Source organism: Delphinapterus leucas, chromosome 4 (assembly GCF_059928025.1).
Source record: "Delphinapterus leucas isolate spDelLeu-1000000601 "Yukka" chromosome 4, BTC_Dleu_Yukka2, whole genome shotgun sequence".
In the NCBI taxonomy this organism is placed as follows: Eukaryota; Metazoa; Chordata; class Mammalia; order Artiodactyla; family Monodontidae; genus Delphinapterus; species Delphinapterus leucas.
Genome location: NC_143132.1, coordinates 98,011,832 through 98,036,732, shown reverse-complemented (window position 1 = coordinate 98,036,732; position 24,901 = coordinate 98,011,832). Strand labels below are relative to the sequence as shown.

At 40.4% G+C, this 24,901-nt stretch overlaps 1 protein-coding gene across 5 annotated transcripts in view; it reads right to left on the bottom strand.

The window, feature by feature from the left end:
* GOLIM4 (golgi integral membrane protein 4) overlaps positions 1-16,925 on the bottom strand; it is an 81,046-nt gene extending 64,121 nt beyond the window's left edge. For 2 of the 5 annotated variants that reach the window (XM_022572905.3, XM_030760686.2), the window contains exon 1: positions 16,106-16,925. In XM_022572905.3, the coding sequence (XP_022428613.1) occupies positions 16,106-16,292 (187 nt within the window). In that variant the 5' untranslated portion in view covers positions 16,293-16,925. The remainder of the gene's footprint in view (positions 1-16,105) is intronic. The other 3 variants (XM_022572896.3, XM_022572925.3, XM_022572915.3) reach the window with 2 other exon arrangements.
* Positions 16,926-24,901: the final 7,976 nt, after the last annotated feature.

Here is a 24,901-nt window from a genome sequence, read left to right as displayed (position 1 = left end):
GAATACTAATACTTTTAGGGTCTGCCTGAATCACAAGATAGGAATCATCTGTTAATTCTGTGGCTAGGAGGATGTCTTTCCTTTTTATGCTAAGTGATTTAGAAATCTATTCTTTTAAAAAGTAGGGTAAAAAAAAAAAAAAAAAAAAGTAGGGTAGATTTTTGTTTACACAAATATTTTATTGATTTTTTTCTGTTATAATTTGTATGAAGACAAACTGTAGCCTAACACAATTCAATTAAGACAAGTTATAAAAGCAATGAAATTTTCATGAATCACTTCCAAGAACGTTATTGCCTTTTTAGCCATTTATATATAATAAGGCAAAACTAATATACAGTGTGAAAACTGTATATTAATAATTTGCTGAGCATGGGTCACTACAAATAATTCTTATTTTCATTATTGTGCACTAAAGCTAGCATCACAGAATATAAAAACAAGATTCTTAAGGCTAGTTCAACCACCCACCAGATACTTGAGTTAACTCTGTAACATTGCTCCCAGATGCTCAGTTATCCTCTGGACCCTTCCAGTGAGAGGCAGTGTTCCCAAATCAGGGGGATTGTGAACCTGTTTCAGTAAGTTAGCAAAAGGCGGTAATCAGGCCTATTGTAATTTCCACTTTTTAAATAAAATAATTACTTTAAAAATGACCCTTTTACACAACACAAATGGGAAAAGAATGTATCAAAAGAGCACGAATGATGGTAAACAGAGAACAGACAAGTCAGCTCACATCTGGACGGACCCTTGGGCAGCTTATCCTTATCCTTGGCGGAGCAATGACACCAATACTTGCATTTTGAATGTTAGGTTTTAGTTGTTTTTATTTTTGCTCATATTTTTACATTTGTACTGATAATAGTCCAGTGCATACAGACAGGATGCATAAGGATACTAAATTAGCACTCACTAGTAGAAGGGAAATAATAAAATAACAATTTTGCAAATGCACTCAAAATAGTCCTTAAGTTGCATTATCTTACTCAAAATAGTCATCAAGCACATCAAGAAGTCGCTAGCCCTTAAAAAAAAAAACAAGTCAAAAGGAACTAGAGCATTCATAGCAGCAGATCTATCACTCAAATGCTTATCAATAGTAGAATGGATAAATTGTGATAGACATATAAGATGGCACACTAAAAGAAGTGAACGATCTATAACTACATGTAATAGCTTGGATGAATCTCACAAACAATGTTAAGAAAAAGAAGTCAGGGGACCTCCCTGGTGGTGCAGTGGTTAAGACTGCACGCTCCCAATGCAGGGGGCCCAGGTTCGATCCTTGGTCAGGGAACTAGATCCCACATGCATGCCGCAACTAAGAGTATGCATGCCACAACTAAGGAGCCCACATGCTGCAACTAAGGAGCCCACGAGCCACAACTAAGGAGCCCGCCTACCGCAACTAAGACCCGGCACAACCAAATAAATAAATAAAATAAATAAATATTTTTAAAAAAGAGAAAAAGTCAGAAACAAGATTATATATTGTTTGATTTCATTTATGTAAAGTAAAAAAACAGGCAAAATCAATTCACAGCAATTATCCTTAGCGGGTGGGGGACAGTTAGTGACTGAAAGGAGCTCAAGGAAACTTCCGGGGTGCTGGTATTGTTATGTGTTTTGATCAGGTTGCTGATCATACAAAGGTGTTTGTGAAAATTCATCAAACTGCCTTGCTTATCATTTGTACACTTTTATGTATGTATGTCACAATTCATAATAACTAAAATGTAAAAAAAGAAAGTAAACGTTAGACTTGATTGGGCTATTCACATGCCCAGTGTTTTATTTGTGAAGTGTCTGATTTCTTTCTTCTCATGTCAAATATAGGAACTCAATATATTAAGTCTAAATGTAATTTTGTCTAGTTTTAGAGCTACAATATGTAACTAATTTTAGACTACATTTTAATATACATCTGTGTCGAAAATCAAATACACTGTTATTCTGAATGTGTTGAAAATTGTTTTCTTAGACAAATAATTCAGAGACAACTAAATGCTCAGTGTCACTTAAAATAAGAAAAATAATTTTAGTCTTTATATATCATGAATATTATATTATCTTTAAAATTACCTTTATTATATGATCATTGATAATACACAAAGCTAAATTTTCATTTACATAAAATCATTTCTGTATCATGTGCCATGCAAAAATAAGGAAAAAAAAAACTCCTTTAGGGGTTTATGAGATTGTCTGGTATAATGAAAAGGTTTTGAGAATTAGAAGGAAAGCTGGGCAAGAGTGTAGTAATAGAGAAAAAGAATGGTTAGAACCGTGGATATCTGCTGACAAATTCTAGACTTTCCACCAACAAGCTGTGTGAGCTCTGTCAGGTCAACACTGTCCAACAGAAATACACCATGAACCACGCTTGTAATTGTTAGATTTCTAGCAGCCACATTTTAAAAGGTAGGAAGTATATGTGCACTGCAATACACCAATAAGATCTAATGCGACCCAAGACTTCATCGAAATGCAGTGCCACCACGGCAATAAAGCTGTGCTTAACAGAAAAATATTTCACAATGCTTTGGCTAAAAATTTTAAGTTTAAATTAGTTAAAATATGAAATTCCAGGGCTTCCCTGGTGGCGCAGTGGTTGAGAGTCCGCCTGCCGATGCGGGGACACGGGTTCGTGCCCCGGCCCGGGAGGATCCCACATGCCGCGGAGCGGTTGGGCCCGTGAGCCATGGCCGCTGAACCTGCGCATCCGGAGCCTGTGCTCCGCAACGGGAGAGGCCACAACAGTGAGAGGCCCGCGTACCGCAAAAAGAAAAAAAAAAAAAAAATGAAATTCCATTCCTCAGTCACACACTAACTGCACTTTAAGTGCTTCTACCACACTGGACAGCACAGTTGTCAAGTCATTCGACCTCTCTGAGGTTCGCTTTCTTCATTGATAAACTAAAGGAGGTATTCGAGAGGAAGAATTCCCAGCGGAAATGTCTGCTAACCGAAGCCCACATGCCCCACTCAAAACAGAAGCCACGCAGGAATGCAGCGCAGTGTCGAGGGATCCTATGACTTTTCAGACAAAGTTGGAAATCCGGATGCTCACATAAAATATCTTTCTTTTTCCATGTAGACAACTACCGTGAAATTTTTCCGAGCACTGTGTGGGCCAAACCAAAACATATCCATATGCTGCTCTTTGCAACCTGGGTTCTACAAAGCTTCTTTCCTGTTTTTCCAATCTGTGATTTATTTAGGAGTGATTTGGCTTCTACATCTGGAAACTAAAAAACACAGCTGGAGAATCAGTTGAGTGGTGAGCTTCAAAGCCCCCCTGTGAAGTCAAGGTGAAGCTACAGAGCCTGTGGTGAAAGTTAGCAGGATGCCGGTGTGGGCCCGTGCCATGTCTACACCCCAGGTTGCAGAGGTGTCTGAGAAAGAATCATCTGAAGGTTAGGGACAGCCCAAGCCCCTAATTTTGGATCAAGGACAATGTGCCGGAGAGAGGTGGAAAGGGCAGTGAAGCCAAGTTCACCACACTGACTATCACTCTTATTACCCTGGGATCCAATCCAGTGGAGCCTGCCTCCATCCTTCAGGGCATGAGACACAGAGAGGGACACGGTGAACATGCTGGTGACAGTAGAAAGCTGCAGAGGTGAAGCAGCAAGTGGTAGCGTGAGCAGCCAGCAGCACCTTCTGAGGACACGGAGATGGGAAGTGGTGGGGGATGGCAGTGGACCCCAAGGAGGCCAGTTCTCAAGTCCAGCTGCGTCACCATCTGGGAATATTCTTAACTCTGAGGAGGCAAAGTAAAAAACTCTGTTTTGGAATAGGTGCTGTCAAAACCTCCTTTTAGTTCCAGGGTGAGGGAGCCTTGGAAACTGAGAATTAGTAAGAGTCCTGAGTTAGGATTCAAGCAATTTGAGCATTAATCCCAAGTGTGTCGCTGTCTTGCTGTGTGACTTCTGTTTCCCCAAATTCAAAATGGTAAGAATATTGCATATTGCCTTACTCAACATCACAGGTTTTCAGGACCAAATGATATCATGAATACAAAGCAATTTGAAAAGCATAAATGTCTCATGTGATAGCAAGGCATTTTTATTTATTATTTACTAAGCAATTACTAGTGGATTCTAGGAATGCAATTTATTAGATGTCATTTAAATCTCTAATCAGGATTCTTACATTTGAGGGAGGTGGAGTGGGTTTGGGCTTTAGAGGAATAGCAGTCAGCACTGATGACTCCATTACAAACCTGGCCACTTTCTAGAGGGTTCATGGTGTGGAACCAGGGGAGGTCAAATTCCAAGATGGACTTAAAAAAACCTCAGAAGGGGGAATTTGCCCAAAAGCAGGGGTTCTTAACCTTTTTCAGGTCACTGATGCTTTGAGGATCTGATAAAAGCTATAGCGTCTGTCTTGGGAAAAGGCACTTATACAAAATTGACATAAATTTTCAGAAAATTCATAGACCCCACAGATCCCAAATTGAAAATGCCACCCTCAGGAAAGAGAGGGTCACAAACAAGACACACGACATGGTCTTAGACTGAGCTGTTGCCAGGTAGGAGGCAGTTTTGAGAAAAGCTGGAGGCCTGAAATAAAAACAAAGCAGTCTTTCTTTAAAGGCTCGGTCTCTGCTCAAAGTATTGCTACCGTGGGACCCTCAGATGAACACTTCTCGGGGGCTAAAAAAGGGGTCTCACATGTGTTCACAAATACCATCATTCTAGCTAACTGGGTTAGAAGCTACTGCTTCCTTGGGCAGTTTCAACAGAAAAGAGCATCTGCTAGCTTAATCCATATGAACCCTGACCAACCCAGGGAGCAAAAGGTAAACGAGACAAAGACAATATGCAGCCTGTTAAGTGTCCCTAAGAACCACACTGCACATGTTAGAACTATACTGTAGAACACGTAGGGAATTTTCCCATTTTGGTTTTTGGGACAGATAACAGAGACCACATGTCCCAAGGGACTTACAATCACTGAGAGTATCACCAAGAGAAGTCCCCAGCAACCTAGCCTAACAGAGAGGATCACGGCAGCAATCTGGCACCCACATAGATAGCAGGAGAGCAGGAAGAGAATCACTGATTTCCTAGAAATTCAACAGCAACTTCTCACTGACAAGAACAGAACTCTCCCTGATTTGTGAATCAAGTATAGCTTCAAACATTTTGACAAAATATTCTCTACCCACTTCCCGATCTAATCTCTTACAGAAATATGTTTAGGAAAGTACAATGGAAGTCAAATGGAAAACAGAAATATTCATCTCATGTATCTCTAATTATTAAAGTATGTTTGGAAGAGTGAGGCCATACTGTGAATTTGAAATTACAATTGTTCATAAAACATTTAATGACTTTTTCCTAATTGCTCATATGCTCTATTTTTTATTTTATCGACCTCACAAAAGAATAACTCATGTATTGCAATATTTAAAACCTGACTTTCAAAATAGGGATGAATGAACAAGTTGAAATTACTAGTCATGCAATGAGTGCTCTTTCTTTAAATCAAAGAAATTTATCTAAGACCAGTTGAACTCCATTAAAAATTGTATCTTCTGATTGTCGAATAATGAGGTCTTCACCAAGGACTGCAGGCTATATGAAGTCAGAAGGAACGTTCAGAAGCAAATGAAAATACTGTATGAACAAACACACTGCACTGCATTCCTATCTACTTGCCAAAGAAATAGTCATTTGTAGGAGTAGGAAATTTTCACAAGTTGTCGATGGATTTTGAAACTCCCCAAGGACAGGATGGCTTCCACTTTGGGATTTCCCCTAACAGCCTCCTAGTTAGGTTTATACTTCAGAGAGATACCTGGAAATCTCTTCTAATTTTAATTCTTCCAAGTCAGATGGTTTAAACAGCAGATAATTTCCCTCTGTAGTTCCATGACTTCAAATGCCACTTCTCACTAATATATGTAAAATTAAATGGTAAATCACATTTTAATATATAGTAGAACATTTTTACCAAAGTATTATGTTGGCTATTCCAAGAATATAATTTAGAACGGTGCCTGGCACATAGCAAGTGCTCGAAGAATGCCAACAATGACAATGTCGTTCTCACCTTGTGGGAGGCAGCTACTAAGATGGCCCCAGGTGATCCTTACTTTCTGTTATTCTTGCCCTTGAGCACAGGCTGGACTTGGTGATTAGATTCTAATGAACAGAATATGGCAGAAAGTGATGAGTTATCACCTTCAAGATTAGGTTATTAAAATACTTTCACTTTCATCTTGGGTTCATACACACTCTCTCTCTAGCTTTCTCTTGGATCTCTTGCTCTGAGGGAAGCCAGCTATTATGTTTTAAGTTCCAGGTTGGAATCATGGGCCTTCAGAAAGGCCTGGATGAGTGAGATTGGAAGTGGATCTTCTGAGGCCTGCCAACAACCACATCAGTGAATTCTGAAGCAGATCCTTCAGTCCCGGTCAAATTTTGAGATGACTACAACCCTGATCAGCAGTTTGACTGCAACATCGTGAGACAGAGATCTTCAGAGAATCACCCAGCTAAGTCGATTCCTTTCCAGCAAAAACTGTGAGATAATATTTGTCATTCTAAGCCGATTCAGTTTGGGGGTAATTTGCTATGCAACAGGATAACTAATCCAGATTTTAGAAGTGGGGTGCTGCCATGACAAAAACCTAAAAGGTGGTAGAGGCTTTGGAACCATGTAGTGGGCCTAAGAAGAGTGCCAGTGACAGTGTAAAGTGCCTTGGACACATTGTTCACAGAATTTTGGACTTTGAAGAGATTTCTATTAAGGGCATGAATGAAGGTGAGGAAAATCTTATTGGAAACTAGAAATTGCACAGTGGCAAAAGGTTTAACAATACGACACTTATGTGTAGTTACGTGACCTGCAGACCCATGCATTTATATGAGACGTTTACAAAGTGCCAAATGAACTGGGTGATTTAGTTAAGGAGCTTTCCCAGCAAAGTACTGAAGATGCTACCTGGTTCCTTCTTGCTGTTTATATAGCAAACTATGAGAATATAAATCGGGGGAGGGACTACCAAACAAAAAAGGAGGCAGGACCTGAAGGTTTTGAAAATCCTCAGTCTCTCTAGACAGCAAACAATGCTAAAGTTAAGAAACAGTTTCCAAGCAAAGATCATTTCTAGGGAACTGTCTGAGAAAACATGGTCTAAAATGAGATCAACGGTGCAGCTTCTGAAATCTTTTGGTAAGCCCTGGGAAATGCGGCACCTCAGAGTACTATTCAATCAGACCACAGGATCTCCTACAGCTTTAAGGGTGTGACTCACAGATACTCTCAACAGGCCTTTGGTAAGTTAAAGGGCATTGTCTCTCCCTTGCCTCTGCAGAAACTCAAGGTAGAGAAGGAATCATCTCCAAGATGGGTGTGGTTTTTTGTCTAACAGAGTAAACCTCAACAAGTTTCACAGGAGACCCACAAAAATTTTGAGAGGATTTTACCAGCAGATACACTGCCAGTTTGGACTGGAAGGAATGGAGATGGTCCTAAATGAAAAAAGGCCATAGATCCCCAAAATTCTACAGGCAGGAAGCAGACAGAAAACTCAGCTGCCAACACATGCTACCTTTCATGAAAAAAGGAAGGATGACTCAGTAGTCCATAGGGTAGAATCAAGAACCATGGAGAATTATTCCCAGGCCTGGACCTAGTTGAGGAACATTTGTCTAACTGGATTTCAGAATTTTCATGGACCAGCAACTCCTACACACCTTGCACTTTCTGCTATTTTGAATAAGAATATGTAGGTATCGTATGCCGGCCCCACTGTTGTATGTTGCTTATATGTTGAGGTTTAGTTTCACAGATCTACCATGAAGAGGAACTATACTTGAGAAGTTGTACCTGAGGAACTATATCCAAGGAGCCATACCCACACCCGGATAAAACTTAGATGACTTCTGGATTTTGAGCTGATACTCACCTATCTAGTAAAGAGGATATATTTTTCATCTTCTAATAAAAGTGATGTTTGACATCAGTACTATTTAACGTGTTTTACAGAATCAAACCTTTAAAAAGGATATAAAGTCCTTTTAAAAATTATCTCTAAATGTTTGTTAATAGGTTGAGAGATTATTGCAGTAGGAAGCATAGAGTTACAATATTAAATCTCACTAACGTAAAACTTGATAAACTGTTCTACACTAACCAAACTAATCAAGCAATTTATCAGCTGCCCAATATTAATTTACATTTAGAATACTTATTTTATAGTATCATAGCTATTGTCTAGAGCATACAAGCAACGTCAAAGTTCTCTTACATACCTTGATTTGTAGCTTTTTTTTTTTTTTAAAAATTCCACTTAAAGAAGGGCTTTAAATGAGAGGTGAAATGGGAAATAGAATGTTTGACTCTCCTAAAATGATTATATATTTTTCTTAAGTTCACTTACTCTCAAAGGAAAGGACATGGTGTCATTCAAATGTTCTAAAATGCCTCATCCTTCAGAATGACAGCACATCTTTCACTTTTCTATTCACTACGTATCATATTGTGACATTTTATGTGTGAAAAATAGCTAAAGCAATATTTTTTTAAATGTCATACTATTATAACGAGCAATTTATTTCATGCCCATGTCCCTCCAGGCTATGAGCCTATTTAGTGAGCCTTATTAGCGTGGGGCAATGTCTGGCATGTCCTCTGGAAAAGCACCCACAGGCCAATAAAAACAAAGAACACAAGTGTGCCATTCAGAAATACATAGCATTGTTTAAAAATAGCAACACCCATGCTGCTCAGACCAAGAGGAGGGTGCTGCCAGTCTGCAGACGCAGCTGAGCGCAGTGAGGAGTGCTCCGCTGTTCTGGAAATCAGCGTATGTAGGCTCTGGGCTTAGCTTGAGACATATGCTAAGTGATTCATCCTCTTCAGGATTGTTTTCTTAACTGTAAAATTCAGTGTCTGTATCACCAAGTGATGCGTTCTTGAACGTCAGACATGCAGGTACTCATAGCATGAGTTCTTATTTTATACATGCAAAACCTGCATAGGTACAATGGGTGGCCAAATGTTCACTTTCTACCCTAACATAAACTTCTAAAAAGGAAACTTTACACTACTACTTTGTAAATGAAAAATCTGACTTAACGTGCCATTAATGGGTAGTAACCGTAAAATTTAAATACAATAAAACAACAAAACAATTATTAAAGTCTAGCTGTCAGGCTGTTGGCTGCCTGAAGTCGGCTCTCTGAAAACAAATGAGCAACTATATCTAGGAGAGAGGCTCTAGTATCAAACTGAGAGTTTCTCCTTGACTTGCCAAGAAAACACTGAAAGGGAATTCAAAAGGGCAGAAGTTTCTCATGTGATTTGATGTTATTTTATGCAGCATCTGCAGATCACCTAAAATCAACTCCAGTATCAACTAAAATCACCTTTTTCAACAGCACCAAATGTCCTACACTCTGGAAATGCTGCATCAAATAATCACACCTGTTACTTCTGATTCTAAATTTTATCTTGAATCCTCACATGACCCACCTAACCCACTTTCTCAAAACCTTTAATACTGTCACAGAGACACTAAAATAATTTTGAGGGCAATGGAGTACTATGGAAAGAACACAGGCTAGGAAATCACATTGGGGTTCCAAGTGCAGATTCATTAGATTCGACCTTGACACTGGCAACTTAATTTACCCCTCTGAGCCGCAGACTACTCCTTCACACCAAAGTGCTCAGTCAGGGTTAAGTGAGAAAATGCATGTAAGTGCTTAAGCCCAGCACCTGAATGTGGCAGACACTCAATAAATGGTATGTATTTAACATAATTTAATTCTTTCAAGGAAATTTTCAAATTTCTATCAAAATAAATTTGTTTCAAATAAGAGTGGCTCGAAAGAAAAAATACAGTTGGCCATTTTTATTTTACAGTAAAGTTATACATATTTCACTTCCAAACAAAGCTACAAAACCCATAAACCACTGACTGGCAAAAGTAGCAAAAACATTTTGTCCTCAGTGATAAAATAAGAACACTTATTTGTCAAAATGAAAAACAGCAACTCTTAGCTGCTACCATGCAAAGTGTTCTCAAGTCCTTTCTTACCAAAAGAGGGTCAATATAGTAGAAAAGACAGAGTGAGAGTGTCTTTAATCAAGTAAAAGTTTCAGCCAAGGTGGGCATATGGCTCTGAAAAGAGTCACAATTAGACCACAGGTAATGACTCTAGTACCTACTAGATGTAATACACGGTGGGCAAAATAAAAAGTAGCCCAGTATTAATCTTGCAAGAGCAGTCCTGGTTACCTAGTAAATGTCATAGTGATGCGCTCTGGGATTTGTGCTAGTCACATTAGATGTATTATTTCTAGTGCATGCAAGTGTGCAAAATATCCCCAGCGAACTAGGAAGAAAGCGAAGTTCAGAGGGGTTACCTGCCTGCTCAAGGTCACTCCATTGGTAAACACCAGAGTTGCATTCTAACAGTATCTGATGCCAAACCCACTCCCCCTTCGCTAGTCCCTGTTTCTTTCTTTTTAGGACACGCAGATGTGGGCAAGAATCATCCCCAATGCTTTGAAATGTCATAAACTGATGTTAGTCCCCTTCTCTCTCTCTCACTTCTAGTTTCTCTCAAATCATTTGCATTTTGGTCCTCCCGGCTTCAGTCGTCATTCTCAAACTCCAATTCACTCATTCCTTAAGTCTCTAAAACCTGGTCTCCTGTCCCAGCTCTTGGTAAGGCAGGAGGGAATTTTAAAAGGTCAAGGTAAGTTTTCCAATCTACTTGGATGTAGTGAACTGTATAACATGCCTGGGTCTTCTACCTCAGACTTAAACAAAAGGCTCACAGATACTGAGCAATTCTCTTCCCTGGTGAACCAATATTGGCGAGTTCCAATTTACAGGGACGACTAAGGCACGTACAGTGTGTGGAGTCACACATATTCGTGCATGTCACATATATTTAACAGAATGTTTAACTGAGTCATATTTTCAAAAGTTATCTAGAAGCTTTTATCTTTTATTCAGAAAATAAATCTTAAGGCAGGGTTTTACATAAAGAGTTTTTATGTCTGTTCCATTTTTTAAATAGAACAGAACTAAACAAAAACAGCTTGATAAATTTCACCTTTTAACTGCACGATGTATGTACTTCAGTGAAAATGTCTATTTAATAGACAGTATCTAATTGATGTTTGTGTGTGCTAACTTTGCACTTGAAAACGAGTATCCCTACTACGCATTGCCTATACCCGTGGGGCTAAATTACTGAGGTCTGTGAACCACTCTGTTGTACATGAAGTTCCCCAGTATTCCAAAATGCAAGTATCACCCTTCTAAGCACTGTACACCCGCTAACACTATTGATCCTATGACAAACTATTATAAACACCATTATCCTGATTATTATATATGATGAAAACAAATCACAGAGATGTTAAGTAACCCAAGATCACCCAGCTGGTAAAAAAAATATACATATATATATATAGCAAGACATCAAATCCAAGAGCTCTGACTCCTCAGCCCACATCTACTACATTTCACTGCTCACCATACAGAAGCACATTCATTGGCAGAGAGCCAATGAATATACAGGTATAGACCTATATATTTATTGATCACCTACTACAGTATATGCCAAGCACTTAGCACTGGAGATGAAAGAATTTTTTAAAAGCCTGGTCCTGAGCTGAAGGAGAACTTTTTTTTTTTTTTAAAAGCAAATTCAGGGTAGGTTGAAAACAAAGAAGAAACCAGATATAATATGTTTTCATGCTCAGGCAAATGGGCCATTCTATGTCTCAAGGGAACATAATGCAAAGGACAACTAACTTGAATAACCATGTCACCCTTAGAAGCACCAAACGTGTTTGTTTTAAATAACTGTAATACACTTATCTGGAATAGGAGCATAGAAGACATCATATGAACCTTTTCTTTATTTCTTTTTCTTTTTTTTTTTTTGCAGTACGCAGGCCTCTCACTGTTGTGGCCTCTCCCATTGCAGAGCACAGGCTCCGGACGCGCAGGCTCAGCGGCCATGGCTCACGGGCCCAGCCGCTCCGTGGCACGTGGGATCTTCCCGGACTGGGGCACGAACCCGTGTCCCCTGCATCGGCAGGCGGACTCTCAGCCACTGCACCACCAGGGAAGCCCTATGAACCTTTTCTTGATGGTTTCTGGTCATCACTGGGAAGACCAAGAGCACTGCAATAATGTAATACAATGTTTTAAGAATGAGGGACTGTGGGAGGGAGGGAGACGCAAGAGGGAAGAGATATGGGAACATATGTATATGTATAACTGATTCACTTTATTATAAAGCAGAAACTAACACACCATTGTAAAGCAATTATACCCCAATAAAGATGTTAAAAAAAAAAGAATGAGGGATTGTTTGCCCCCCCCAAAATTTAAATAGTTACATCCCTCTCCCAGATCTTATTGCACAAGGTTACTGCCTACCTCTGGCAATCACACCCTCTCCTAATCTGACATGATATAAAGAGAGTTAATTAGTAACCAGACTTGAATTCTAAATTTAAATTGTCAGGGAGGGTCCCTTATCCAGAGTAAAGTACTTGGATTTATTCCAGTCTGCCTATTTTCTTTGATGTTCATTTAGGTACAACAAAAAAGGAGCTAATTATAAAAACAAATTCTGCCAATTTCAAAATTTTACCCATGGCAACCCTGGGAAGAGAAAATGATCAAATATCTCAAACAGGGACTGCTATGATAACAACAGCTAATGTTGAATGAGCAGTACCTACTATGTGCTAGGTATGTGCTAGGAGCTTCACAGGTATTAATTATTTTATCTTCACAATATTTTATAAAATAGGTCCCTCTAATCTCCATTATATAAATAAGAAAAATGAGGCCCAAGATCACGCAAAAAGTTGCAGGGCTAGAATTTGAATCACATGCTTGGGGTAAAAGAAAAAAGCCTCAAATGTCTTTGCAGCCAAGCCAGTGAAGTAAATGTGCGAATCAGCTCAGTCTTAAGATTACAGAGCTGTGGTTCTCGACCTCAGCTGCACATTGCATTCACCTGGGGAGATTGCCAGGTGGGTTCCACCCCACAGATTGCGACTTAATTGGACTGGGAGTTGCCCCCAGGTAATTCTAATGGGCAGTCAAAGCTGAGAACCACTGTTTATAGACACAGAAAATGGAGCATGGCCCCCAAAGCATTTTTGCTTTTTTTGTTTTGTTTTGTTTTGTTTTTGGCTGCTTGGCGAGGAACATGGGATCTTAGTTTCCTGACCAGGGATCTAACCCGCGCCCCCTGCAGTGGAAGCTCCAAGACTTAACCACTGGATTGCCAGGGCAGTCCCAAAAGCAGTTTTTTAAAAAAAATTTTAAGTTAACTAAACACTGCGCTGGTCAAAGGTTGTTACTACTGCTTCTGCCACCAGAGGTAACCTCTGCCCCACTCCTCAATATAATTAAGGAACACTATGGATGGAAGATAGAGAGGCTGGCAGACACAGACATTTGTTTTTAGTGGACGGAGCACTGCCAAAGTCTGGAACTTTCCCCATGTAACCCCTGCCATTTCCTATTTATAGAACTGTTCTACTCCAAAATACACTTGGAGTTAGACATAACCTACTTTCAGAATAATGTCTGGTGACAACCCATTATTAAACTGAAGATGACCTAAATACATTCATTTAACAAATGTATACCTTCAGATTACATGGCCAAATTACTTAACGTTTTTCAAGAGGCATTTTTAAAAAAAAGAAGGCCACTCATAATTAGCTCTGATTTTAATCCAAGCCAGGTCAAGAGATCTCACATAACGAAACAAGTCTTAAGAATGGAGAGTTTAATGTCCTAAAAACAAATCTATATGTGTACACAGCACCGCTGAGTAAAATGTCATTTGTCATTGGAAAAGGGAAGCAAAAGCTGCGTACCATCAGAAAATCTTCATTAAATGGCCTGCAGATGTGAAATCCAAAATGAATGCTACAGAACAGAATTGTGAAAAAATAAGAATTGTAAAAAAAAAAAAAAAAAAAAGAAGAAGAAGAAACTGTAGCCTGCTTGGGAAATCATTCTTCACACATAATCATATTGCAACTGTGCAGCACCACAATTCAAGAGCAAATGGCAAAACACTAAATTAAGAAATGGACTGTAAGGCCACTTGTTCAAACTAGCTACAACATTTTTTTTTCATCTCCTGCAGCAAAGCAAATGTTGTGTATTTTAATGGTCTTGTATTACCACTTACCACCCCTCTCCCCCACTACCAACACCAAAAGAAGGCAAATAAAAGGGGGAAAAAAACTGAGATGGATTTTCCAAATGGAATACTGCAAATAAAGGCCATGACTCAGAAATCAGGGCCTCCTCAGTCAATGAGTTCCAGCACTGGGAGTTCAGGCAAATGTGCTACTTGGGCAAAATATTTCATTGTTGTTACTTGGTTTTTTTCAAAAAGCAGACTAGGAAGTGAAGTCTGAGAAAGCAGACAAAAGTGATTGGAACTAGTTTTCTCATCACAGTTAAAATTTGTTTGTTGACTGAATAAATATATACATTGACCCCCTCCTGAGTGTCAGGCACTGTGCAGTGCTGAGGATGTACTGGTGAATGTGACAGCACCTGCTCTCATGAGTCTCCTGAACTAAGAGAACAAGGCACCAACCTTGCATAATCCACCATATACACCCTTCCAGTCACGTGTGTGAAAATCCAGTCCTGCCATTGTACTACTGGATGGCAAGTTTTTCCCTTGGTCTAACTGCCGCTGGTGTCTTCTAAGTAAACAAGTAAATAAATAAATATCCATATTTTGCATACCAACATTAACTCATGGGTAAATTTCAACAAGTTTTAAAGAAAAACATTTTTAAAGTAAGGCTGAATCAAAACAGATTTTCCTTTTGAACAAAGCCCAGCTCACGTATTTTCATTGCCTGTGGCTATACAGCTTCAGTAAGCTAAAAATACTTCCTTTGTTTCTAAGTTGGGAAAAGCAAGTAAGACCAAGAATCAGAAAACATTCAAAATAGCTAAAGCAACGAAAAGGTATCTGTTTTATATTTGTATAAATATACAATGACAGAAACTATCCATGCAGCTTGTATCTTCCTAGAAATATGAAATAAGCTATATTTGCATGATCAGCAAGGACTGTCAACATTTCACTACTCAGAGCCCTTTACTATTATTACTTCTTTTGGTGGGGAGAGGACTGCATAAGTGTTGAAAACTAACCACAAGTATAAGAAAAAGCTTTCAAAAAATATGTAAAGGATGACTCTGCTCTTAACAAGGCCACATGGTGCTTACTTTGCAGTCATGCATCGTTTATGTTCCTGAAATTTACGTTAAATGGGATTCTAAAATAGAAGGATAGGAGCTTTCCGTCTTTCTGCAGGTATTGATCACGTTGTGTTTGCTGTGTGTCTGGCAAAGTGAAAAACCAGGTTTCTCCTCTTGCACCTCTCCGGGACAAACTGAAAGTTACTCAGTTTAATAAAGTTTTTTTTTTTTCTTTTTCCAAAAACATACCTGCAGTATGGTGAACAGTAGCATGGACTTTTCCAACACATCCAACATCTCTAAAGTCACACTACTGAGTAAACAGAGATAAGCAACTAGCAGGTCTAGGCTCCATTCGACTGGGCCATTAGTTTGGACCACCAGGTCATGGCTTAATTTGCCTTGAAGAAACAGAAGTTTGAGAAATCTCGGCCGAACTCCCCATTTCTTAGGCTACTGACAACGTCAACTGGAAAGCAAATGCCTAGAAACCAGGAAACCATGCCCCTCCGGATCGGCTGGCAGGAGCGGAGGCAGGGATCCTGGTTTGTCTGCCCGGGTTGCAGCCGGGCCTTTGACAAGGGCTGGGGTAAAAGACTCAGTGTGTACCCGCCCATCCATCGCCCAGCGGAACCTGGGCTGGCGCTGCCAATTTCAAATGTAACCACCGGAGGAAGCGGGAGGATGCGGATGTGTCATCTCTGACACTCCGGGGTCCGGCGGGGTTTGCCTCTGATGTCCCTGAAGGTCAGAGGTGGTGCCCGCGGTGCCAACAGCTCATCAAAACCACTTTTCCAGTCGGGGCGGGAGGCGCGGGGCAAAGTTGGCCACCGGCCGCGCGCGTCCCGTTAACCGTACCTTGTAACTGGGCGGAAAGGGACTCCTGGTGCTGCTGGTACTTGAGTGCCACCGCTTCGGCTTTCCGCAGCTGTGTCTGCAGCTCGTAGTAGAGCATCGCGCCATAGAGAAAGCCGAACACCACGGTCAGCAGCAGCAGCGTCTGGAAGATCCGCTTCTGCTTTCGGGAGCACATCCCGTTTCCCATAGTCCCGTCGGGACCCCGCGCCGCGGCCGTCCTCGCCGCCGCCGTCCCTTCCTCCCCTCGGCCCGAGCGGGCGCCTCAGCAGCGGCCGCCGCAGGAGGTGGCCGGACGCAGCATGAGGAGGAGACGCGAGACACAAAAGCTGGGCCGGAGGGTAAGTGGCGCCCGCTCAGCCTCCGCGCGCCGCGGGGCGTGCAGCCATCGATGCCGCCGGGGCAGCCACCGCCGCCAAACTTTGGCGAGGCTGACTCTCCTTGAGTGCCTGGGCCCGGGAGGGGGCCCTCCGCATACTTCTGAGCGGGCTGTCCTCGCGCCGGTCCGCAGATGCCGCCTGCCTTGTTCCCTCCTCCCCACTTTTTGGCCCGGCTGCCCCCGGCGGCTCTCGGAGTCCCGCCCCTGCCGCTCCCCGCCCCCTCGCGGCAGCTCTCACTGCGCGACTTTGTTGCCACCAAAAGGAGGGGGTGCGCGCCCAACAAAGGGAGCCGGGCTCCAGGCGGCGCCTCAGCGCGCGGCCCGCGGGGGTGAGTAGTTGGGTGGGGGCCGGCTGCCCCGGCCGGGTTTGGGGGACGGCGGGCCGGTGTCACTGACGGGGCTGCGGCGCCTCGGCCGCCGCCGCCTCCCACTTAACTTACGTGTCACCCACGGCCCAGCTATTCTGGCCAACGGGATTCCGGGAGGAAGTCCCACTCGGGCTCCCCGCTCATTGGGCCCGTCAGAGCCGTCCCTCCCTCCCTTCGGGGAGGCAGTGCCGGGCTCGATTGGACGCCCACTTTGTCCGTCCGACCCCGGGGCCGCGCCTTCCCTCGAACGCGGGGGCCGGCTAGGGCCTCCGTGGGCCGCGCGGACGCCTGGCGCGGGGTTACGCCCATGTGGGGTGCTGGTGGCTGGGAGACGCCGCGGAGCCAGCGGCGGGGAGGTCGGAGTGAGCGGGCGACGCGTCCCGGGTGACGGCTGGGAGAGATTCGGGTGTGTGTGTGTGTGTGTTTGTGATCCTGCCCTTGGAACGCACGTGGGGAGAGGAGTACAGTGTATAACGTCGGAGAGAGTGGATAGGAACAGCTGTGTACACTACACCAAGCACCCTTTCTTTCCCTGTCCAGTGGGCAGATGCGGCAGGCACACGGGATAGCTACACGGTCAGCACAATTTTCTTGTGAACCGGAGATGCCTTGCCTACTGAGTCTTGCCCCAACCAGTGCACTATCACGGATGCGTGTGTCCCCATAGATGGCAAGACACAAGTCCGGAGAGTCGAGCGCGCTAGCATGCTAGACTTACTGCTCAACTGTACACGTGGGTTGGGGAAATCAGCTTGTCTTTGGCAGAGGGGAAAGAAATGATCTCATATGTTTCCCCTGTCTGCAAATAAAATAATTTTAAAACAGATCTTACGGGCTGAAATGAGTATGCATTTATTTTGTCATATGTATTTGTTTTATTGTTGGCAAAAATACATCAGTTACACTGCTAAGTTACATTTTAAAGGCCAACAAAGGTTCCCTATGTAAAAACAAGTAAAACAAACATAATAACTACAAACCTCTTCAAAGAAAATCCATAGTACATTTGTTCTTTCTGTGTACTTGAGGGAAAAAAATTGAGGTTATGCATAAATTATAATTTTGTTTCTGCTCTTGACCTAAATTCTAAAAAACTAAATATTTCTCAAATGCCTCAGTCATGTCATGGAATTTATCACATACTGCATACTTTTAAAGATACTTCAACCAGATTTTAGTTATCACTATTAATAATGGCCAGTGAGTACTCAAAATGAGGGTAGATCTGTTTAGCCACAAATACAACTTAAAGACAGCCCCTGGTGCAGAAATTTTTTAGTGTTAAAAGCCATAAAAGTAACCAAATTTACAACCTAGTCAGCCTATGACGTTTATATTACCATGAAAACTAAGTGTGCCTAGCATGTGCTTTTCCCTAATAAATAACTTACATTATATTTTTTAAATGCTTTCATTTACTATCTCATCACAGCCAGGTTAAATATTTGGCTCACATACTGGTAAATAAAGAAAGCAAAGCTTATCAAAGTACTGTGATAGCTCTAAGACCTTCTAGAAAGCTAGGAGCGCAACAGGATTATAACCCAGGTCAGAATCTTCCTCTTTCGATCTCTTTCTCCTATAGAAGCCAGGTCCTCATTCTTTTTAAGCAAGTTATATAAACAAATTATATCTGGTCTATTAGCGTGAGAACCTAATTTAAAGAGAAAAAGGTCTGAAGTTTTAGATTTTGTCCTGTCATGTAAATATTATGTAACGTTACTTGTTATTGAATTTACCACTGTTTAAATTTCACTCTTTCAATGTGACTCAAGACTGGAAACTGAGACTGGATAATTCCTGTGACCTTGTCAGAATTCCTCGTAACTAAAAATTCCTCACCGTTGTCAGTGTACAATTTGCTAAACAAACTCTTCCTCCAAAAAAAAATACCAAAACTGCTCTGGAAGAAATTAAGTTTTATAGCAACAATCCTTGCCCGTACATGAATAGATAATTATCCTAGCCACAAAAGAAAAAGAAGCTGTCTAGAGTACTGGGAAATTATTGCTCATATATTACACAGTATGCAGTATTTGGTTGTTTTTCAAAATCTTTGGAAAATTCCTATGCTTCCAAAATACATGATTACTCATTTTAAACCTCTGATTTCTTCCCAAAGTCTGATTTCAGACTCTGAAGGTATTCTTTGCCTAAAGCTGCTGGCTGACTCTACAGAATATAATAAATGTAGGTCATAAAACACAACTCAATACTGAAGTCATAAAATTTGAAAGAGAACAAAAATTATTACCTGAACTTATCCATTATTTCAAATTCAAGAAGGTTATGTAGAAGTACATAAAATCACTAATGGCAGCGTCTTCATAGTATTACTTTTTCAGGTTGGAGTGTGCTGCTAGTTTCTTGAAAATATCAGTGTAGAGCTTTTCAAAGGCCAACATTGGGGAAGCTATTCAACATCTATAAATTGAATTTACATAACATTGCCTTTGGGCAGAGCTTGTAATAGATGAGCTATTCATTCTGGTCTTGCTAGCTCTGTTGTAAGTTCTATCTTACTTTTGTTTCTAGCATTTAAAAAATAGTATTATATAATTATATTTCTATATACCATATATTTAACAATATAGTATGTAAAATTTAAAAATTGTAAATCTTGAGGAATTTCACCAGTTTAATGTTTTATTCCTAAGACAGGAAGAAATTAAACAGATTCAAGATCTTACATTTGAGAAGGGCTAAAGCAACATTTGGGAACCTTAGTATTCTCTCCAGTTTTAGTGAATTTGTCATTCTAACAAAATTTGTTCATTTTCCAAATAGGGGAAGGCAAGAAAATTATAGTCAAGAGATACAGCTAATTTATAAAAATAGATGACTTTAAATTAATAATGTTCAGGATCCTAGAGCAAATTTTTCATTTAAATCTCTTTACAAATTGAATTCAATATTTTTTAATTTGCAAGAGAAATCAACACTTAAGATGATGAATTTTAAATAATATTTAAAAATATATAACTAGGTGTGGTGATGGATGTTAACTAGACATTGTAGTGCTCATTTCAAATAAATGCATATATAAAATCATTATATTGTACCTCTGAAACTAATATGATGCTGTATGTCAATTATACTCAATTAAAAATAAGTAAATAAAATTTTAAATGGCGTTTCGGTATTAATAAATGAGTTTTAACCTTTTCATGTGAAAATTGCTGAAATCAACTATCTTTTTTTCTCTATAGGAAACTTCACTCTTTATCTCTGCCTTTTGGCTATCACCTAATTAGCACACAGGCTTCCTGCATGCCACCTATACCTGCCTGTTTCGAGGGGTAAAGGAAGCTACATTCAAGGTATTCTGTCTTTTTGAGGATTCTGTGAGAGATGTTTTTATAACTCCTTTTTACAAGATTTTGCTAATGACCTGGTGGTAATTGTTAGCAGATTAACAAGGTAAGCCTGTGGCTAAACGCTTAACAAAGCAATTGAAACCTCACTCAATGTGTCTTGGTGCCTTGCTTTGGTCTGTCTCTAAGCTGCCACGTGGGTAACTTTGAACTATTTAAGGAGTTAGAGGAGAGTAAAAGGGAAAGTAGATGATTAGATGAAAAGTAAAATGCTTTTCAATAACAGAAACCACACCATCAGCACCACTGGTAAATACTTTGTGAACACACTCTGATAATGGAGGAAAATGATTTAGAAGGTTCTACTTGCCACCAATGTGTAGCTAAAGAAACAGAAATTATCATTTCAAACTTCTTTAACCTTCTAAAGCAGGACCATCCAGCATACCCTAAAGTCTTCCAAATTCTAAGATGGCACAAGAAATTATTTTGAATTTGTTGCTTAATGTTTATTATAGCTAACATATTAATTTTAGAAAATAGTTTAGTTCCATAGAATGTTAGAATGAATGGAAAGGGACTGTAAGTGAGACTCAGAAGTGAAGCGAACTTCCCAAATCTGCTGCTGCCTGGTTCAGGCAGCTTTTCACTAGCTCACTGCCTTCAGTAACTCAGACACTTCAGATAAGCAGATGGACCACAGAAAAGATCAGTGGCCAATGAAACATACATCTTTAAATGTTCCCCTCTAAACGTATAGTTTGTTGGAGTCCTTTGTATTAAAGAGGTGTTTGGTTTATCCATGACCATTTTCTAGAATTGGTATTTTAATTTTATATGTTATATGTAGGTATTTATAGTAATTTCTTAATCGTCATGAGACATGGCTGGTCATATTTATGATGTATCTAATGCTGAGTCCTGGGTCAGATATTCTATATTCAGTTTCAGAACTGTTCCTAAAGGAAATCATAACCTGCTTCATAAACATTCTTAATGCTCTAGTTTCCAGGAACATTTTGAGTCAAAACAAAGAGACTATCAATGTTTTTACTTAGAAATAAAGTAGAGCAAATTTTCAAATAAGAAGAATTGAGTTACCTCAGGATTAAGTTCAGCTTAAATTAAAATTGTGAAATAGAAACATTTGTCTTGTGTTATTCTGCTCCTTCTCTAGTTCAACTCCAACTCCTGGCATCCAACATCCTAATGATTGCCTTTAGTTTCCCAGAATCCTTGCCTTTGACTGTGCCCTTCACTCCTCACCACCCACCCATGTACATATAATACATTGGACTTTCCTTCTTGAAGACAAAGTATACTAATCTAAAATAATCCTTCCACAGTCTTGAGAGAAAGTTCAAGATGGCTGTGTAGAAGATCTTGAATTCACCTCCTCCCATGCACACACATATGGAACAAGTCCCTCTGAAAAAGACCTGAAAACTAGCTGAACAGCTCTTCCACAACAAAGGATAAAAGAGCCACATCGAGACAGGTAGGAGAGGGAGAGATACATTCTCACCAGAAACCTCACCCCCTGCACAGAGAGCCCCAATCTGTAGGGATCTCACAAATATGGAGCTTTTCCCTGAGAAATGAAGTGCTCATGCACCACATCAGGCACCCTAACCCCTGGGACCTGCACCAGAGAGAAGAGCCCCCCAAACGTCTGGCTGTGAAAACAAATGGGGCTTACATCCAGGAGACCCAAAGGGCTGTAGGGAACTGAGATTCCCCTCTTAAAGGGCTTGTGTGCAAACTAACGTTCCCAGGGACCCAGCGCAAAAGCAGCAACTTGAAAAGCTTGTAGGCTGAATGTGAAGGAGGTTCATTTGCTAATCTTAAAGCATTAGGGTCAGGGGCCTGACCCCCAGCTCTCTCTTTTTGCACTCTCCCTCTCCCTTGCTAGCACCACAGGCATGTGCAATCACTGCCCTCTCCAGCTTCCCCACTAAAGCCTGAGGGTGTGCCCCTTGCCTGTGCTCTCCCATTCCCTTGCAAAAAACAGTGGGTGCTCCCCAACCCTGTGCTCTCTCACTGCCTCGATAAAGCTGGTGGGCATGCCTTGACCCTGCACTCCCCTGCTGCCTCGCTAAAGCTGTAGGCAAATGTGATTCACACAGGAAACGATCCTTGATTGCCTGGCTCTGGTAGCTGGAGCTTGCATTTCTGGGCCCCACAGGACTGAAACAATTGGAGAGACAGTTCTTGGCAGGCTACCAGTCCCAGGGCACTGCACAGACATCAGACTGAAACACACCCCAAGTCTGCCTGTGAAAAAGGCCTATTTACTTGTCCCAGAGCGTCAGCTTGTGGGTCAGGCTTCATGTTTGCCACACATCTAGAGGCTACAGAGGAGCTCTCAGGAATGAGGCTGGAGGAGCCATCTTTGCGTTCTCCCTTGGCCTCACTACAGCTCACTAGTACGTCCCAGAAAGGAACTTATACACTCATCTAGAGCCCCAGTTTTTGCAACTGTAACCCATGGGACACTTCCAGATCACCTGGTCTGGAGGCCAGCAGGGCTTACGAATGAGGTGCCATTCATAAGACTGTGTATGTTGGCATACTTTAAAAAATGCTGCCTGAGTGTATGGCTTCCAACAGGCTGATTGAGATTTCTCCTTTTCACACATGCTCAACAAATGGGACATCAAGAATAAATTAGGCTGCTCAGACAATCAAAATGTTTGAGAGAAAGCCAAGAGCTAGGACAAGGTTGAGCTAGAAAGGTTCATCTCCTATACAAGGCCAATCCTTAAGACTGGGAAAGGTAGTTGTTGCACCTAATACATAAAAACCAACACAGGGTCAAGTAAATGAGGAAACAGAGGAATATCTTCCAAAAGAAAGAATAAGATAAAACCTCAGAAAAAGGACTGAAATGGAGATAAGTAATCTACCTGATAAAGAGTTCAAAGTACTGGTCATAAAAATGCTCACCAAACTGGAGGGAAGAATGGATGAGAACAACAACAGTGAGAACTTCAACAAAGAGACAGAAAATGTAAGGAAGTACCAAACAGAAGTCACAAAACTGAAGAAAACAACAACCGAACTGAAAAAATACACTAGAGCGCTTCAACAGCTGACTAGATGAAGCAAAGAACAGAAACAGCAACCTGGAAGACAGGGCAGTGGAACTAACTTAAACGGAGCAGCACCCTCCCCAAAAAAGAAAGAAATTTAAAAATTGAAGATAGCCTAATGGACCTATGGGACAACATCAAGTGGAATAACATTTGCATTATAGGGGTTGGAGAAGGAGAAGAGAGAGAGAGAAAGGGGGCAGAAAACTTATTTGAAAAAAATAATGGTTGAAAACTTCCTTAACCTGGGGAAGGAAACAGGTATGCTGGTCTAGGAATCACAGAGAGTTCCAAATAAGATGAAACCAAAGAAATCCACACCAAGACACATTATAATTAAGATATCGTAAGTTAATGATAAAGATAAAAATACTTATTACATCCAAGGAAACCCCCATAAGACTATCAGCAGATTTTTCAGCAGAAACTTTGCAGGCCAGAAGAGAGTAGCATGATATATTCAAAGTGCTGAAATAAAAAAACTTCCAAGCAGAATACCTTGCGCAGCAAATTTATCATCCAGAATTGAAGGAGAGACAGAGTTTTTCAGACAAGCAAAGCTAAAGGAGTTAATAATCACTAAACTGACCTTACAAGAAATTTTAAAGGGGCTTCTTTAAGCTGAAAAGAAAGGGCACTAATTCATAACAAGAAAACATGTGAAAGTAAAACTCTCACTGGTAAAGGTAAATATATAGTAAAGATAGTAGATTAATCATATAAAGCTAGTATGAAGTGTAAAAGAGAAAAGTTATAACAATAACTACGATAATTAGTTAAGGGATATACAGTGAAATGTGACATCAAAAACAAAATGTGTTGGAAGAGTAAAAATGTGGAGTTTTAGAATATGTTCAAACTTGCTATCAACTTATGAAAGACTGATATATATATATATATATATATATATATATATATATATATCAGTATATACACACACACACACAAGCACAGGCTGTCATATGTGAGCCTCAAAGTAAAAAACCTATACACACAAAAAAATTAGAAAGGAATCTTAGCATAACACTAAAGAAAGTCATCCAACCACAAAGGAATAGAGCAAAAGAAGAAGAACAAAACAGAGAGGAACTTCAAAATAGAAAACAATTAACAAAGTGGCAATAAGTACATAACTATCAATAATTACTTTAAATATAAATGGACCAAATGCTCCAATCAAAGCACAAAGTGGCTGAATTATTAAAAAACAAAAAAAGATCCATCTAACTGCTGCCTACAAGAGACTCATTTCAGATGTAAGGACACACAGACTCAAAGTTAACAGATGGAAAAAGATGTTTTATGCAAATGGAAACTAAAAGAAAGCTGGGGTAGCTATAATTACATCAGACAAAATAGAGTTTAAAAGAAAGGCTGTACTGAAAGACAAAGATGGGCATTGCATAATGATAAAGTGGTCAATTGAATAAGAAGATATAACGTATGTAAATATTTATGCACATAAAATCAGAGCACCTAAATATATAAAGTAAATATTAACAAACCTAAAGGGCAAAATTGACAGCAATACAATAAGAATAGAGGACTTTAATACCCCCTTATATCGATGGATAGATCATCCAGGCTGAAAATCTATAAGGAAACATTTGCCTTAAATGACACATTAGACCAGATGAATTTAATAG